At 34.0% G+C, this 17,583-nt stretch overlaps 3 protein-coding genes across 3 annotated transcripts; 1 reads left to right on the plus strand and 2 right to left on the minus strand.

The window, feature by feature from the left end:
- Positions 1-4,777: 4,777 nt before the first annotated feature.
- LOC107816733 (uncharacterized) lies at positions 4,778-8,950 on the plus strand. Its single transcript, XM_075220638.1, has 12 exons — positions 4,778-4,813; positions 4,892-5,719; positions 5,980-6,039; positions 6,295-6,360; positions 6,443-6,586; positions 6,936-7,179; positions 7,265-7,409; positions 7,490-7,622; positions 7,857-7,924; positions 8,131-8,143; positions 8,308-8,651; positions 8,833-8,950. The coding sequence occupies exons 1-12, from the start codon at positions 4,778-4,780 to the stop codon at positions 8,948-8,950; spliced, it is 2,199 nt and encodes a 732-aa protein (XP_075076739.1).
- A 1,060-nt stretch (positions 8,951-10,010) lies between these two features.
- On the minus strand, positions 10,011-11,084 carry LOC142163363 (uncharacterized). The gene is made up of 2 exons (XM_075220639.1): positions 10,878-11,084; positions 10,011-10,451 (listed from the first exon to the last, which is right to left on the minus strand). Exons 1-2 carry the CDS (start codon positions 11,082-11,084, stop codon positions 10,011-10,013), a joined length of 648 nt encoding a protein of 215 aa, XP_075076740.1.
- Positions 11,085-11,115: 31 nt separating this feature from the next.
- Positions 11,116-13,084, minus strand: LOC107816730 (uncharacterized). Its single transcript, XM_016642471.2, has 3 exons — positions 12,482-13,084; positions 11,575-12,046; positions 11,116-11,483 (listed from the first exon to the last, which is right to left on the minus strand). Exons 1-3 carry the CDS (start codon positions 13,082-13,084, stop codon positions 11,116-11,118), a joined length of 1,443 nt encoding a protein of 480 aa, XP_016497957.2.
- Between the last annotated feature and the right edge of the window lie 4,499 nt (positions 13,085-17,583).

Raw genomic sequence — 17,583 nt, forward strand, 5'->3', positions numbered from 1 at the left:
CTCCAAACATCTCGAATCTAACCAAAAGCAATGCAACGCAATCAATATAGGACAAAGAATCAATTCCAAACGAAAAACTATCAATTCCAAATGAAAAACTATCAATTCAAACCAAAATCCCGAAATTCACCCAAACCTGCCCCCCTCGGGCCCACGTCTCGGAATCCGACAAAAATCGCAAACTAGAAACTCATTTCACTCCTGAGTCTATACATACCAAAATCATCAAAAATCCGATCTCAAATGGTCCCTCAAATCCTCAATCAAAACTCTCCAAAACTCAAGCCCTAACCCCTTCAACTTCTCCTCAAATTCTCACTAATTCCATAATTAAATAGTAGAAAAATCATCACAAACACAAATAATAAAGCCCAAGTAACTTACCCCACTAAAAATTCTTGATCCTCTTGAAAATCACTGCCAAAAGCTCAAATCCCTGCCAAAAATGGTGAAGAATGACCAAAAATTTGCGAAGGAGCATTTATATACATTCTGCCCAACACCTCCGCATCTGCGGTCCCCATTACGCATTTGCGGGGCCACATCTGCGCAAACTTCTTCGCTTCTACAGAATCTCATTAAAAGGGCATTTCCGCTTATGCGGTTGCCTGACCGCACCTACGGTCATCATAGATGCGGGGACCAAACCGCACCTGCGACCACTGTTGTGAACCTGCGCTACATAACCTTTTTTGCGGACCTCGCACCTGCGGTCCCTAATCTGCAGGTGCGGAAATGACATAAGCAGCAACTTGAGCTACTCAAACCAAGTTCCAATCCTTCCGTTAACCATTCGAATTCATCCCGAGGCCCTCGACCTTAACCAAAAATACCAACAAGTCATATACCACTATTCAAACTTATTCAAACCTTTAGAACACTAAAAATGACATCAAAACACCAAATCACTCTCGGATTCAAGCCTAAGAACCTTTAAACTTTCGATTTCTGCAAACGATGCCGAAACCTATCAAACCTCGTCCAAATGACCCGAAATTTTGCACACGCATCACAAATGACGCTACAGATCTACTCCAACTTCCAGAATTCCATTCCGACCCCGATATCAAAATTTCTACAGCCGACAGAGAAATACCAAAATTTCAATTTCGCCAATTCAAGCGTAATTCTACCACGGACCTCCAAATCATATTCCGGACACGCTTCCAAGTACAAAATCACCTAACAGAGCTAACCAAATCACAAAAATCCAAATCCGAGATCGAATACTAAAAATTCAAGACTTAGTCAAACCTTTCAAATTTAAAGCTTCATGCTGAGAATCATTCTTCCATATCTACTCCGATTAACCTGAAAACCAAAACCGACAATTTACATAAGTCATACTACATCATACGGGGCTAGTCATGCTCGAGAACTAGCGAGCGAAGTGCAAATGCTCAAAACGACCGGTCGGGTCGTTACAGAGAATCCTAGCGCTCTGAATCGTCAACCTGTAAATCATTACCTGCATCGTGAGATGCAGACCCCGGGGTAAAAGAGACGTCAGTACATTTGAATTGCACTGGTATATAAAGCAACTAAAAGAAAGAATTATAAATGGTGAAACTGAAATTATAGCTGTTGAAACTGAAACTAAAATAATAACTGATAAGTGAACTGAACAAAGAAAGTAAGGATATGAATATTCCCTCTTCTGAATGATGAACAACATGTTTATCTAAATATTAAACTGCGGCCTCAGGCCCAATATATATATGTGCACAAATTGCGGCCTCAGGCCCAAGTATACGTATACATAATTGCGGCCTCAGGCCCAAAGATGCATAAAGCATAAACTGCGGCCTCAGACGTATTGTAGGGAGAATTATTAACATTCCCAAACATAGAGAGTTAGACTCACATACCTTAACTTCCTACTTTTGAGCGTAATACAACATTCGCCTCTTTGAGTGACGACTCTTAATTTTAAAACAATGTGTAGACATTGGAAAGTATGCAAATAATTGAATACTTTAAATTTTAAAACAATGTGGAGACATTGGAAAGTCAGGTTAGACAATATCAATAATTTGACCAATCTACCCATAATTTTTCTTAAGTTGTGTGGGTTTCCTGGTATTCAACAGACGGCTATACATACATAAAAACTGAAGGAAATAATAATATTTGTGTAAATAAACTTTGCAAAGTTACTATTGGATAGAAATATAGAATCAAAGATAAGAAATAAACAAAGACATCTTAATGTAACTTCAATCTGAAGTCACGACCCAAGTCCATGACGTACGTATTGTCTGCGTTGGACTTATGCCCATACGAGTTTGTTTTTTGAGCTACACCACCTCGATCCCCAAAAACTTATACAGCATGTGAACTACTAGTGTCATGCCTTATAAAGCTCTTCACTTTCCTCTTTCCATTCCGTTATGGGATTCGTCTAAGGTAACATATGCACTTATTCTTCAGATGCTTGCCAAGCCTGTCAGTCCTACTCGACCTGCCCTCCGTCGTGGGCATCACAACTTGTAGGAAATATTGGGTCCACCCATAAAAGGGTTCTCTAAGGCCCAATAGGGTTCTTAGTTAACCCTAATATTCCCTATATAAGTACATTTAGTGTTGACATTAAAAATACTCTGAACAGTATTTTTTTTTACGCTTAGTCTTCTCCCAAAATTAAACTTTAGGGTTGCTCCAACACACCGTGACAACCACCGCCGACCAATAATTCTATCTGTTTTCGCTTCCGCTTCACGAAAACAAGTAAGTTCTTGTTTTACGACTTACGCACTATCTAATGTGTTTAGATTATCGCGTGTTTCTTCATTGGTATTAGAGTCACAGGCTGATTTTTCTATCCGAAAAATTGATAGAATAGTTGTAATTCTTTTCTATGTGTATCTAGAACTATGTGTTTGTTTATTTTGAATTTTCTGTGCAATTGGAAGTGGTTAATCTATTCAACTTTTGAATGATATTTTCTTATCAATTCAAATAGAAATCAGTTTCTAGAATTGAAGAAAATATATACGTAAGTTGAATTTAGATCTATGAATATTTTATTAATATTCTGGATGTAATTGACAACAATTTTCGATATTGATTTGAAGTTTTGAATCAATGTTTGTTCAAGCTTAATCTGATAATTTTTTTAATCAATTTTTCAAAATTGATCCAAAACAAAAAAAAAATGGAGCTTGGTGCTCCGACAATGGTAGCCAGCAGCGACTATGAAGGGGAGAAGAAGAAGAATAGACCAAGATTCTCTCTCCCAAAATAGAAGCAGAGGCTTCAATTTTGTTTGGCCACTGCCAAGAAAAAGAGAGTTAAGATTTGGAGCTTTGTGCTCCATAGTTGACGGTTGTAAGGACTTAAGGGAAGAAGATGATGAAACTAAGTTTTATTTCTTCTTTCAAGTCAAAACAGATAGTTAGAATATTTTATGTTATTAATTAAAAAACAAAAGAGATTGAATATTCATGGAGTTTGGTGCTCCAGATCTTTGCGGCTGTTGATGCTAAAAGGAGATAAAGGTTTCTTTTCATAAGTCTTTCATAATAAAGGATACAAGGCGTAATTCCTTGTCTCTGAAGTTGACAACAACATTATTGGGTTAAAGACCCATCTCAAAATGGCTTAAAATTTTGAGTTTCTTCTATGTTCTAAAATGGAAATTTTACCACCTATAGAATAGGTTAGTATCCTATTTATATTCTATAAATACCCTTTTAAAATATTACATTCTATAAATACCCTTTTTAGTTTATAGCAAAAAATTTAAATTTAGTTCCATCCTAAAATTAAGGCTTAATATATGCTACAAAATATTTTCTATCTCATTTTTTTTATTTTCTCTCACCTAATTTGCGTATATCTCCTCTCATCAGCTTTTCTCTCTCTTCTTCAATACACTTTTCCCTCTTCTCCCACAAACACACGTTCCATACACTTCAAAAACCTTCCTCCGCCATTATCGCCCCACACGCCATTCTTCTTCGCAAGCTTCACAGTTGTATTTTGGAAATCTTCTCCCCGTAGGTAATTCAACTACTTCGAAATTGCTTTTTCATTAGTTTGTTTCTATAAGTTTTTTTAGCGAATTTACATAATTTTCTGATATATCTTCCATTTGTATTGTTAATCACCAGGATTCTTTGAGTTTTCTCTCTAATGTCGGATGCAACGCCACTCAACAGACTACCCAGAGGTATACCCACCAAAATTCTCTATTTTGATGGGCCCTCTTTCTCGTTGCAACTGACTCAAGCGGAGAAAGATTTTGCAGGTTTATCAGCATCCAAAGTTGATGAAAGAAGAAGTAAATTACACAATGACAAGTTGAAAGAAGTCCAAGTTGATGAAGCTTCAAAAGAAACCAAAAATCAAGTTGGCTCAAAGAGGAAAAAACCTATGAAAGATTCAAGAAACCAAAAGGTAATTGGTATTTGTTACATGTATTCTGTTGTATTCATATGTATCTTCTTGTATTTTTGTACCTTTTTGTATAGTGTATTCTGTTTCTTCTATAGTATGTTTATGTATTCATATGTATTTGGTTGTTTCCAACAGTTCATTTTTAATGTAATCTTACCTGTATTCATATGTATTCATGTGTATTTAGCGTTTGCTAATGTATATTTGCGATAATTCAATTGTCCAGATTGACCTCAAATGTATTCATATGCATTCATATGTATTCAGTTGTATTCATCTTAAGTATTTTGTATTATATTTGTATGTTACAAAGTATGTTAGCATATATTTAGCCTTGTCACTGTATCTAGTTTTCTGTAAGTGTTTGTAGTTGTCTGACATGCATTTGGCTTTGTCACTGTATCATGTCTTACATGTATTCCAAAAAATCTTAATATGTATTTTTGCAATGTATTCATCTGTATTAACATATATCTTTCAATGTTCATTGCAGGGAATTGATTTGTTTGTGAAACACCAGCCAAAATTAGCACCCCATATTAGTAGTTACACTAACACTGATATAGTATCCCAGCTAAAAGATAAGCTTACTCCCGATCAGTTCCAACAATTCGGCAATACATGTTTTGGCTCATTTCTTCAAATGAAGCGATTTAATGTTCAACATCAACTCTTCAGATGCTTCATGGCTCGACAGTTAAATGGCACTTCAAACAATGTATTTGCAGTATACGTCAATGGTACTGAATTACATTTCACATTAAGGGAGTTTGCGCTTGTGACTGGCCTCAAATGTGTAGGTAAAGATGAAGATTTTGAGTTTAGTGAAACTCCTCCTAACCGGCTTATTGAGACTTATTTTGGAAGTGCTAATATTGTAAAGAAGAAACACTTGAGACAATGCTTCAATGACAAGGCATGGGGCCCCGACAATGATGAGGATGCTTTGAAGATATCTTTGTTGTATTTCATCCACACCTTTATATTTTCATCTGAGAAGAATAGTGCAACTATACCGAGGCTAGATTTTGACTTAGTAGAGAGTGGGCGCTATTCTGAATATCATTGGGGTATTAAAGCATTTGAGATGTTGATAAACTCGATTAGCAAGAAGATGGATGCTTTGAAGAAGTATTACAGGATAGCTGGGATGCCCCTAGCTATGCAGGTGTGGTTTTATGAGTGCTGTTCTTCTGTTGATTCCAAAATTGTAGTCCGAGTCTGCGACGTGGTCCCCAGAATACTCAATTGGAGAACCACCGGAAATCAGCAGACATTTTTTTATCTGACGAAAGGCATGTTCAAAGACACCGGAAACACGGTAATATACAAATTTTATCAATATTCTGAAGATAATTGAACACAAATACATCTATAATTTGCATACATTTGCATTCAGTTAGAGGGGAAGCCTACTGTAATATACATTGGATTCATAAGCTTATATACATGAATACTTGCATGCATATTAATACATTTTAATACATTCTAAATACAACAGAGTTAAATACACCTGAATATAGCATTATACAGTTATGCATTAATATGTTTTTTTAAGTCATAACTTATTTTTGTTCACAGATTGTGTTCAAGGACATCACTCCTCTAGATATAGAGCTTGCTGTTTTTCAGATTCCTCAAGTGTGCGCCGATATTGAGAAAATACCTATTCCTGCGCATTCAGACAAATCGGGATAGGATACAGATGACTTTTCTCCTACACCCAATCTTCAATCTAAGAAGAAACATGTTGAAAGTGTTGGTCCATCTTCATCACCTCCACATAAGAAGGTCAAGGAATAACCCAAGATTCCTACAAAAGAACCAGAATATTAGCCCAAAGTCCCTCCTGTTTGTGTTTCTGACATTGGACATAAACTTGTGCATGACCATCAGCTCCCAGAAGGCCAAAATGAGGAAGTATCTTCTTTGAGGAAAGACCTAAAATCATTCAAAGAATACGTGAGTATTTACCCACCGATTAATCAATAAAGTTTGATAGCTATGTGTTTTAGTATTTTTCTAACTATTTTTTACTGTTAAGGTTGTTGGAGAGTTCAAGTCTCTAAGGACATTGATCAATGATAACTTCAAGATGCTTTCAGACCGACTTCAACAAAATCAGCAAACTGAACCCATAGTGAGACATGATGGTGGCATTGACACAGATGTCGGAGATAATAATGAGGTATAAAAGCAGTTATCATATTGAACATATGTATTTAGCTGTATTCATATATGTTTTAATCTAGCCATTTTACTGATGTATTTAACTGTTATTCAGCTCTATATATATGTATTCTGACTTTTAAATCTTAACATATTGAGCATATTTTTTAAAATGTATTCATAACTGTGTTACACTTAATCTGTAATATCACTTTAAACTTCCGTATTTATTTTTATTTCAACTGTATTTACATGTATTCTGCTTGGTTAATCTGCATTTTCTGTAATGTATACTAGCTACTTATATGTATTTAATCTTTTTTCTAACATTAAGTTACCATGCTAACAATGATACATACAACTACCAGAAAACTATTTCAGAGGTACCGTCCATCATACCATCTACCACAAACCAAGAGGATGTATCTAAAGAATTCTATGTTTCTCAATTTGAACTGGACGACAAGTTTCTACCCAGTCAAATTCCAGAAACTAGAATAGTTGTTCACGCAAGTGCAAAAAAAGATGAAGCCACACTAGTGCAACCTCAACGAAATAGGCGACCAAGTAGATGGAACTCTTCGCCTTGTCAGTCTAACTTCGACTCAGGAGGTAAGTGATTTTACAAACGTAATAATCAGCATTCATCGTGATTGAATCATTTATAGTAGTCCATAAACACAAATTCAATTTACAGCATGTTCCTCTGTAAAGCTGACACTCATCTTTGAAAAAAGACACCCGTTTGAGGAAGATCCAATAACGGATCCACATCCTCTGTTACTCATTCAAGAATATGACAAGTGGGTTCGTGAAGGTCTTCTAGCAAGACATGATCAGAAGTGAGTTTTCCCCCGTTCATTGTATTATGTTTTCATTTTTTTAAGATATGTACATAATGAGTTTTATATCATACTTGTAGAGGTAATCTCGACGACCATTACAATAAAAACAAGTCTATACTTCACATTCCATTGGATTTTGGAGTTGATCAAGTTGATTCCAAAAACTGGTTTTACCTTCTATCCATTTACGGGAAGTTATGGGATGACAATGTGAGTCTTTCCCAAAAATGATAATTTTATCTTTAAATAATAACATGTTGTTTTATTAACTTGTATTTAGTTGTATTATTCAGCTGTATTCAGCTGTATTTTTCTCTGATTTCCTATGTATTCAGCTATAGTCAATTGAATTGAACTGTATTATTAACCTATAGTTAACTTTATTGAAACTATTGTATTCAACTATATTGAACAATTGAATTACATGTATTCATCCAATGGCAGTTAAATTCAACTGTTTCAACCAACTGTCCAGATCTGTATTCAACTGTATTACAGTGTATTCCACCAAAGTCAGTTGAATTGAACTGTGTTATTAACCTATATTCAACTCTATTCTACATGTTGTATTCACCTATATTAAGGAATTGAATTAGTTGTATTCATTCAATGTCACTTGAATTCAACTGTAGTTCATAAGCTGAATACAGTTGTATTCACCTGTATTACAGTGTATTCCTCTATTTTCTGTATTCATTTGTATTCAACTTTTTTTTAGCATCTATATTGAGGTATTCATATATATTATTTCTTAGTTCAAGCAAATAAACTCACACTATCTACCAACCTCTTTTGTTTATAGCATATAGATGTCATATTCTACTATTTGCGAAAGATGGGCAAGTACAATTAGCATAGGGACTTCACGTTTACTACTGTTGATTGTATATTCAAGACAAGAATAGAAGAAATATATGACAGGTATGAAGATACAGATAGTAATGCTAATGTAGCAAAACAAGAAGACGTTGTATGTGAGTATATTAGGGGCTACAGATTGCATGCTAATGTACCCTGGCATACAGTGGATAATGTCTTGATACCAGTGAACTTGAAGGAAAAACTTCATTGGGTGTTGGTTGTTGTGACTTTCAAAGATAGATGTATCAAAGTGTACGACTCGTACACGTCTTCCGGTCATGATGCATACGTAGTCTCTGAGATTGTAAAGCTAGCTAAGCTATTACCTCTGTATCAGTCAATTAGTGGATTTTACAGAGATAGTCAAGGCATTGACTGGTATGCTTATCCCGCATACACAAACAAGGATCATAACGAACCTTTTGAAGTTATCTTCGTTCCAAATCTGCCTTAACAGAAAGCGGGCAACATATAAGTATCCAATCATCATTCTTATATGTTTTATACACTGTATATGGATTAATTATTTTATATTCTGTTTCAATCAATTATTGTTTAGGGATTGTGGAGTGCATGTTGCAGCCTTCGCGGAGTTTCTGAGCACTATTGGAGAGATTACACAAAAAACACCATTTGATGCCACTCTTCTCCGTCAAAGATATGGTGCTCTGTTATGAGACTATGCTATGCGCAAGATAGATGCTGATGTAATAAGCGAGAGTGAAGCACCTTCAAAGATTGAAAGGCAAATCTCTGAGTCGGAGGCAAAGATGCAGATAGTTTTAGAATAGCTTTAGTTTTTTTTTGAGTTTAGCTTGAACAATGATACTGATTGTAGTGGTTTTGGTCGTAGATTCTATTTACTTACATGCTGAAATTTGGTTAAGTTTGCTTGAACAGGTTTTAGTTAACGCACATGTTAGTTACAATTTCTGAAACTTTATGTATGCTGAATGATTTTTGTTAATGCCAATTTTTGAATTGTATTCAACTGCATAAGATCAGCTTTATCTTGCAGTATTAAGCAATTGTATTTAGTTGTAATATTCTGTTTAGCTTATTGTATTAATCTATATTATTCAGTTCAATTCAGTTGTATTAAAGTGTATTTATCAGTTGTCTACAGTTGGTATGCAAGTATATTCAGCTGCATCCATTCAGATGTAACTTTGAATTGACTAGAAACAATACAAGTTATATTGATTAACTTGTATTTAGTTGTATTATTCAACTGTATTCAGCTGTATTTTTCTCTGATTTCATATGTATTCAGCTATAGTCAATTTAATTGATCTGTAGTATTAACCTATAGTCAACATTATTGAACATATTGTATTCAAATGTATTGAACAATTGAATTACCTATATTCATCCAATGTCAGTTTAATTCAACTATTTCAACCAGTTGTCCAGATCTGTATTCAACTGTATTACATTGTATTCCTCCAAAGTCAATTGAATTAAACTGTATTATTAACCTATATTCAACTATGTTCAACATGTTGTATTCACCTGTATTAAGGAATTGATATAGTTGTATTCAACTATACTAAGATACTCTCACAGCCAAATCATATATATTTATATATATAAAAATACTTCAACTAAATAAATTCAGAAAATATTAACGAAAGTCATTCCACAATATATTACTTCGAAAAAAGAATTCATTATATATGATAATGTCATAATAAGTGTTGAGAAATTGTCGAGTCACCAATACATATCAGAATACAACTATTTATTACGTGGAGCATTCCTACAAGTTCGCTTGTTATGTCCTCCCTGCCCACATATGCTACATGAATGTTGATTTTTCGGCAACAACAATTCACGTAAATTTTTGTCGTGCTTCTTCTTTGGCCTTCCAGGAGGTCTTTTCCATTTGGGTGGTAGTACAACCTCCTCTGCAACATGCTCTGGCATATTCCAGTCATTTTTGTCCGGTAGCGGGTATACTGGCACATCGTATGTCATTACAATTGTACTTGGCTTGTAATAGCTAGAGCAATATTCTTCAGGCATTAAAAACTTGCTCTTCAATACAGCCCAGGCATGTGGGCATGGCAATTCATCAATTTGGAATCTCCCACAAACACATTTTCTCTCGAGCAGGCAGACTGTGTAATTCCACCCACCATCGTTAACAGTATGTAAGTATTCAGTTGAGGGTACCACCTACATTTAAAAACAGAAATATAAGTTTTGAACACATTTACATGAATTAACAAATATATACTACTGAGTTAAATGGTTACTATCAACTTCAAAAATTGCAACTTCATCCAATTTCAGTTAAATTCAGCTGATTCCAGCAACTGTATGCAACTGTATTACTCTACAGTCTGCATTTGTATGCATTTGTATTCAACCTTTTTTTAGCAACTGTATTCAGGTATTTCCAATCAATTTAAACTGTATCAATCACCTGAATTCCATTGTAATCATTATCACGTGCATACAGTCTTAATAATAACATGTATTTACCTGTATTCATCTATATTATTTACTAGTTCAAGCAAATATTCATAAAAATTAACGGATAGTTCTGCCTAAAAAATATGTATTCAGTTGTATACAACAATGCCATAAAAATTAACTTACAGTCATACGGGTACACATGGTCTCATTCAACTCCAGCATTTTCTGGTATTTTTTCCCAAGCGTCTTGTATGTCTGAGTAGCTTCTTTACGGTTACTACAATTCCAACGACCAAACATCTTCCTAAGTTCTTCGAGGAAGTCATATATTGGCAATTCCCTTGCTGAAGCTAGTGCTGCATTGATTGACTCAGCGATATTTGACGTCATTGTCCATCCCCTGTTAACAGGTGCATACAACCTAGCCCACGTAACCAGCTAACTCTAAGTATTCTTTCACCCTAATATCTACCTTCTCAACCTTCTCCATCAGACTATCAAATTCAGTTTGTGTGTATGCTTTTTCCATCAAGAAGTATATCTCACTCAACTTGGCATGACTCTTTTTGAATTTCTTGTATACGTTATTCCATAGATGCCATATGCAAGCACAATGCGGTAAATCCGGATATACTCTCGATACAGATTTAATGATGCTCTCATTTCTATCCGAAACAATGCACATGTTTTCCCTTACACCGTATGCTATCTTGAATTGCTCAAAGAACCACGTCCAAGCAGCATCGTTCTCTGAATCAATAACACCGTATGCTAGTGGCAATATATGACCTGTTTAATACAATTGAATATAATTGTTTTTAAATACATGTTTTCCAATGATTTAAATATTAACAAATTGTATTATTATTGAGGTACTCACCTGCCCCATCCAACGTGCTTGCAGAAACGAATGTCCCGGTGTAGTAGGATTTTAGATGACTTCCGTCCACTACAACAATTGGTCTACAATGATCAAACCCCCTTATAAATGCATACAATGATATATACACGTACATGAATTCATTCTTTGACGATTTTTCAATTCTTAGGTGAGAACCTGGATATGTCTTATCTATTGTATATAAGTATCCTGGTAATTTTTTGTATGAATCAACCGGTTCACCTCTAAGAAAATTCATTGCCTTTTCTTTAACCCTCCACGCCAACATGTAGCTAACATCAACACCTAGATCTGATTTCACGTCATCAATAATGTCCCTCAGAGTGTATTTCCTCTTATGATTTGTAAGCTTTGTCCTTATAATACCACTTATAAAGCTGCTACTAGCCTGCCGCTGCTCATACACTTTATCCTTCAGCGGACATGTATGGTTGTCATTGAATTCTCTCACCTTGAATAATTCCGATTTGTTAATGCTTCAAGCCTTAAACCTCCAATCACAATCTTCTGAAATACATATTAATACATAGCTGGAAAGAAAAGTTCAAACATCAGACAACTTAACGAATCTGACATATATACTTCCTATTCATAAAGTACCAAATTGATATCTGTGTATATGTAATTTTGTATACTAACGAATTCCAATGTTAGATGTGATTAAATACAATAAATACAATTAAATACATTCGTATGAATAATCAAACACTTAGTAACATTATAGACATAATATGAAAATAATCATAGCCACTGTTGTATTTTTTCAATAGTAAAATACACCTGAATACATATTATTAAGAACACTAAACAAATATAAATTTTCAAGGGTGTTCATCATCTGGAGGAAACACACAACTACAACTAAATACAACAAAGTTAAACAAACATCAAACCTGGCAGCATTAGACCGATCAACACGGAATTGAAACCTTTGAGCTATAGCATAATTCTTCATCACCTCTTTCAATGTAGCCTTATCCTTATACACTTGTCCAGCCATAACTTCCTTTTGATTAGTTTTTGAAATTATCAAATCCTTGTGGAGTTCGAACACTCCAATCGCTTCTCCTGAATTGGCAAGTTCTATAGCTAGGGTATAATCTGTATCGGAATCGTACATTTGAACTGCTTCGTCTATCTGCACAATGTCGCCTTGATTTAAACCATCTCCGGAGATAAGCTCTTTTTCCATAGTTGTAATGCACAGAGGATACATCCCAAATTCTCTGTTCTCTTTTTTCAATTTTACATACACTCTGTAACCCATATCATTGTGTATTTCCATTGGCGTGCGATTGCCTTCAACATTGTATTGTATTTTAATGGTATTTGTGCTCAAATCTATACCCAGTTGATTAGAAATTGAACCAACTAGATCATTAAAGGAAGCATACTCCTTAATCAGTATTCCCTCAATGGAAAAGTCGATATAATTGCCCTCATCGTTCCACTTTCCAGAATGACGCAACAAAACTGTCAAGCTTGCCATATATATAGAAGAGTTATACCTTCTTCTGTATATAATTTGTCGCAATCGATAAGGAGGAGAAGAAAATCGCACAATATAGAAGCAAGTTACTCTGTTTCTTCGCTTCTTTCACGTTTCTGTATTTCTGACTTTGAGAAGAATACAGATTGATGGGATAACTTTTAAGTTTGTTGAGTAAAATTAGGGAAATCAGAATTGATTTGATTTCCTTCTGTTTTTAACATCTTCGTCGATCCAGATATTGCGCAGATACGTTACGTATTTAGCGCTACATACGTTTGAATGCAAGTAAATACATATCAGGATTAGCTGGATTTCCTTTTTGTACGCCGCTAATTTTTGTTGTATTATTAAATACACTACCTTAAATACATTAAATACATTATATAATTGCTTAAAAGATATCTATAGGACGTATTATAGCAAAGGGTTTCTATTAATGGCTAATTAAGACTAAAAGATGGTGCTTTGTGAAAAATTCTCAAATTTTAATGGGCTAAAGGCCCACTTCGAAAAGCAATAATTTCTGCAATTTATTAAGTGAGTAGATTTAAGAAAAGAAGGAATTTTTATATTCCTATTCTAATAGGAAACCTTATTACCCTCATTGTTTAAGGTTTGACTTAATTACACTTAGTATACCAAATTATCAATTCTATACCATAGTGTATTTTAAGGGTTCAATTAATGCAGCGTATATCCCTCCTTAATTCAAGGTAAGTATATCTCACCCCTCCCACGTTTCTCTCTCTCAAACCCTCACCCTCTTACAATGATTATATCTATGGAAAAGCAGTTTTTCCCATGGTTCGTTGTAATAAGAAAAAATTCATTACAATATTTATTCACTTGATGTTATACATCATTCTCTGAAAGTACAAAAAGTTACAGATATTAAGTTAGTCATTTAACATGATCTGTCTGGAGAGAAATCAGAAAATAAAGCTTAAGGGAAGCGGCGGCCAGTCCATCCCGTTAGCTTCTTATAAAAGAGCCTTCTCTTTTCTGAGAAGCTAAAAGTTAGGACTTAGGGCCAATCAAATATGTTATTTGACCAAAAAGTTACTTTCTTAGAAAAATTAATACAAATATTCTCCGCAGAATTATTAACAAAAAACTAATCTGAAATCTCCGAACATTGTTGCTTTAGTAAACAGAAAACAATGCATCTACAATCAGAATACAAATAATCTACAATTTATCTATAAAATATCTACAAACTGGGTATATTGAATTTTAATATCCCAATTCTCATTCGATTGTAGTTTAATTGGGATTTTCGACATAATTGTATTTTTTGCAGAAGATTTGTAGAAGTTTTAGTCGTTTTTGATTTGTGAAAACAGAAAACAAAGCATCTACAATTAGAATACAAATAATCTATAATTTATCTACAAAATATCTACAAACTGGGTACATTGAATTTTTATATCTCAATTCTCATTCAATTGTAGCATAATTGTGATTTTTGACATAATTGCGTTTTTCCAGAAGATTTGTAGAAGTTTAAGCCGTTTTTTATTTGTGAAAACAGAAAATAAAGCATCTACAATCAGAATACAAATAATCTACAATTTATCTATAATTTCTGCAATATGTCTTCTTCTTCTTCTTCGAGTTTCAATCTGAAATTCAGTCAAAACTAAGTTTAATCTTCACCAAAACCCCTCAAAATTGAGATATAAACTCCAAACCATATTCCCGATTATTTTCAACAACACCCAATCCAAACAAATAATGATTTTTGAAAACCCAAATTTGAATTCAAAGCTTTCAAGCTTTTTAATGGTTGTCAATGGTGGAAAATATCTGGAAGAATATTTACTTCCATAATTGTAGTGCGCCTAAATAGGAATAGTTGGAAGAATATTTAGTTCCAAATTTGTAGCGCTCCTAATTAGGAAGGAATCAGCTCCTAATAATTGGTATTTAATGAATGGTATATATTTTGTAAAATAACTGTGAACATGGCGAGTAAATATGAAACTATGCACATTTTTAGTAATAAGGTTTTATATATGGTATAGGATGAAAAAAGTTTCATTTAAGAATTTGGGCTTATGGCCCATTTTAAAAGTTGTCATTTTATTTTGGGCTAATGGCCTAAATAAAATTTAAATTAACTTCTGTTATTTTTTTAATAAATCCCAAATTTCGAAAATTAGTCATAGGGACTTAATTTTCAGAATATAAATTTAGTATTTATATTCCTTTATGAAAATTTTAATTACTTTATTATCTCAATTGCTTGAAATGTTAATTTGTTTAACATTAAATTTATTTGTTAATTTGTTTAACATGCTAAAAAAATATTAATTTGTTTAACATTAAATTTATTTGTTAATTTGTTTAACATGCTTGAAATGTTAATTGTTTTAACATTACTTTGGTTAATTAGTTTAACACATGCTTTATATTAATTTATTTAGCATGAAATCAATATTAATTAGTTTAATATTAACAATACTTGTTAATTTGTTTAACATGTATAATATGTTAATTAGGTTAACATTAAAATAAATTTAATATGAATTTGTATAGCATGCAATAAATATTAATTAGTTTGACATTAATTTTATTTGCATGCTAATATAAGTTATTAGTTAACTTATGAATCACATGAGATTGTAAAATCATGATAGATGATTATGTTGTCTTAAACATGATTAAGACGCTTAGCTAGATAATTGAATAGGTTAATTTTCATAATATTTTAATTTTTGAACGATGATTGGGAACATAGTGAACTTTCGACTCCATAATTAATATATATGTTTATTAACTTAATCAATTGATGTTTAGTGTCATAATATGTATGTATGTAGAATATCGTGCCTTGCGTTATTTTTTTTTTTACATGATCCTCACATTATTTTTTATTTTGTTATAGAATGACTACTGCTTCGAAAAACATTGTTGTTGAGCTCAACAAAGGGTTGAAACTCAATGGTGACAATTATGAAATCTGGAGCTTGAAAGTCCAGTATGTGCTAGAGGAGCAAGAGGCTCTAGAAGCCATCAACAATGTCATGAATGAGCTTGAGGAAGGCAACACTGCTCAGCATAGGCATGAGCGTGAAGCCTATGATAGTTGGAAGAAAAAGAACTTCATTTCTCGTATTACGTTGTTGAGCACCTTAGATAATGACATTCTAAGGGAGTTTAAGGATCGCCAAAGAGCTATGGATCTTTGGAATGTTTTGAGGAAAAGGTGTGGTACCTGTTCCACTGCAAGGCCGAGATCCTTAACGATCAAATTTGACTCATGTAAGAAACTCCAAGAATATTCAATGAAAACACATCTGAGGCAAATGACAAATATTATCGGGGAGTTGAAAGATGTTGGTCATGTGTTGACTGATGAACAACAAATCCAAGTTGTCATACGCTCTTTACCTAGTTCTTGAGATCATATGAAAATGCATTTGATCCATAATGAGTGAATCACAGCTCTGAAAAATGTCCGGAGACACCTTGAGTTAGAGGAGGAACGACTTGAGGCTGCAAAGCCAATAGCTGAGTTGCACATGGCAACAACCTCCAAAACCAAGAGTGATTCAAAGAAAAGGAACTAGGGAAAGAAGTGAGGGCCACCTCAAGTTCAGCCTGCTAAAAGAGCAAAGACTGAAAAAAGCAAGAACAAATGTCCCAAACGTGTGAAAGTTGCTAAAGTGAAATGCTATAATTGTGACAAGAAGGGTCACTATGCTAGAGATTGCTCTGAGCCTCCTAGAAAAGTATTTCACGATGCTCGAATTAGTGAACTTTGTGTTTCTAGTTCTATTTTTCTAACTAAATCTAATCCTTTGTAGATTGTAGACTCAGGAGCAACGGACCACATAGCTTGGGAACACAGTGCCTTTGTTGAATTTTCACGAGCTCCACGTGGAGCAAAGTGGATATATGTAGGCAACAATAATAAAGTTGTTGTTGAAGGGATCGGTACATGCAAGTTAGTCCTGCGTGGTGGTCGAGGCCTAATACTACACGATGTTCTCTTTGCACCAACAATTCGCCGGAATGTTATTTCAGTTTCAGTTTTGCTTAAGTTAGGATTTGACTTATTTTGTCATGGCAATTCAGCCAAGTTGACTTTTGGTTCAAATTTATTTGGTTTTAGTCATGTGACTGGAGGTTTAATTATTATGGATTTGGATTATGATTCATTTAATAATAATGCTAGTTTTTCTATGTTTGTTTCTTCACATAAATATGATAGTGATGTAAATATATGTCATGCTAGACTTGGTCATATTGGCCAACAAAGAATGCAAAGGTTAGCAAAACAAGGTTTGCTTTCCAGCATTGAACACGTGGAATTGTCCACTTGTGAAAATTGTCTAGCTGGAGAATCTGCAAGAAAACCTTTTGGTCAGGCGACTAGAGCCGAATATCCTTTGCAATTAGTCCATTCGAACATCTGTGGGCCTATAAATGTTAGGGCTAGGCATGGAGCAAGTTATTTCATCACATTTATTGATGACTTTACCCATTTCAGT

Source organism: Nicotiana tabacum, chromosome 8 (genome assembly GCF_000715075.1).
Source record: "Nicotiana tabacum cultivar K326 chromosome 8, ASM71507v2, whole genome shotgun sequence".
Classification (NCBI taxonomy): domain Eukaryota; kingdom Viridiplantae; phylum Streptophyta; class Magnoliopsida; order Solanales; family Solanaceae; genus Nicotiana; species Nicotiana tabacum.

Bases quoted from the DNA above. Each gene is read 5' to 3' on its own strand.
- LOC107816733 (XM_075220638.1), top strand. From the start codon at position 4,778: ATGCATTTGGCTTTGTCACTGTATCATGTCTTACAT. The intron at 4,814-4,891 runs GTATTCCAAAAA...TGTTCATTGCAG, and splicing joins CACTGTATCATGTCTTACAT to GGAATTGATTTGTTTGTGAA. The intron at 7,623-7,856 runs GTGAGTCTTTCC...ATCCAATGGCAG, and splicing joins GGAAGTTATGGGATGACAAT to TTAAATTCAACTGTTTCAAC.
- LOC142163363 (XM_075220639.1), bottom strand. From the start codon at position 11,084: ATGACGTCAAATATCGCTGAGTCAATCAATGCAGCACTAGCTTCAGCA. The intron at 10,452-10,877 runs GTAAGTTAATTT...TTTTAAATGTAG, and splicing joins CCATGTGTACCCGTATGACT to GTGGTACCCTCAACTGAATA.
- LOC107816730 (XM_016642471.2), bottom strand. From the start codon at position 13,084: ATGGCAAGCTTGACAGTTTTGTTGCGTCATTCTGGAAAGTGGAACGAT. The intron at 12,047-12,481 runs GTTTGTTTAACT...GAATTATTCAAG, and splicing joins CTAATGCTGCCAGGTTTGAT to GTGAGAGAATTCAATGACAA. The intron at 11,484-11,574 runs GTGAGTACCTCA...TGTATTAAACAG, and splicing joins AAGCACGTTGGATGGGGCAG to GTCATATATTGCCACTAGCA.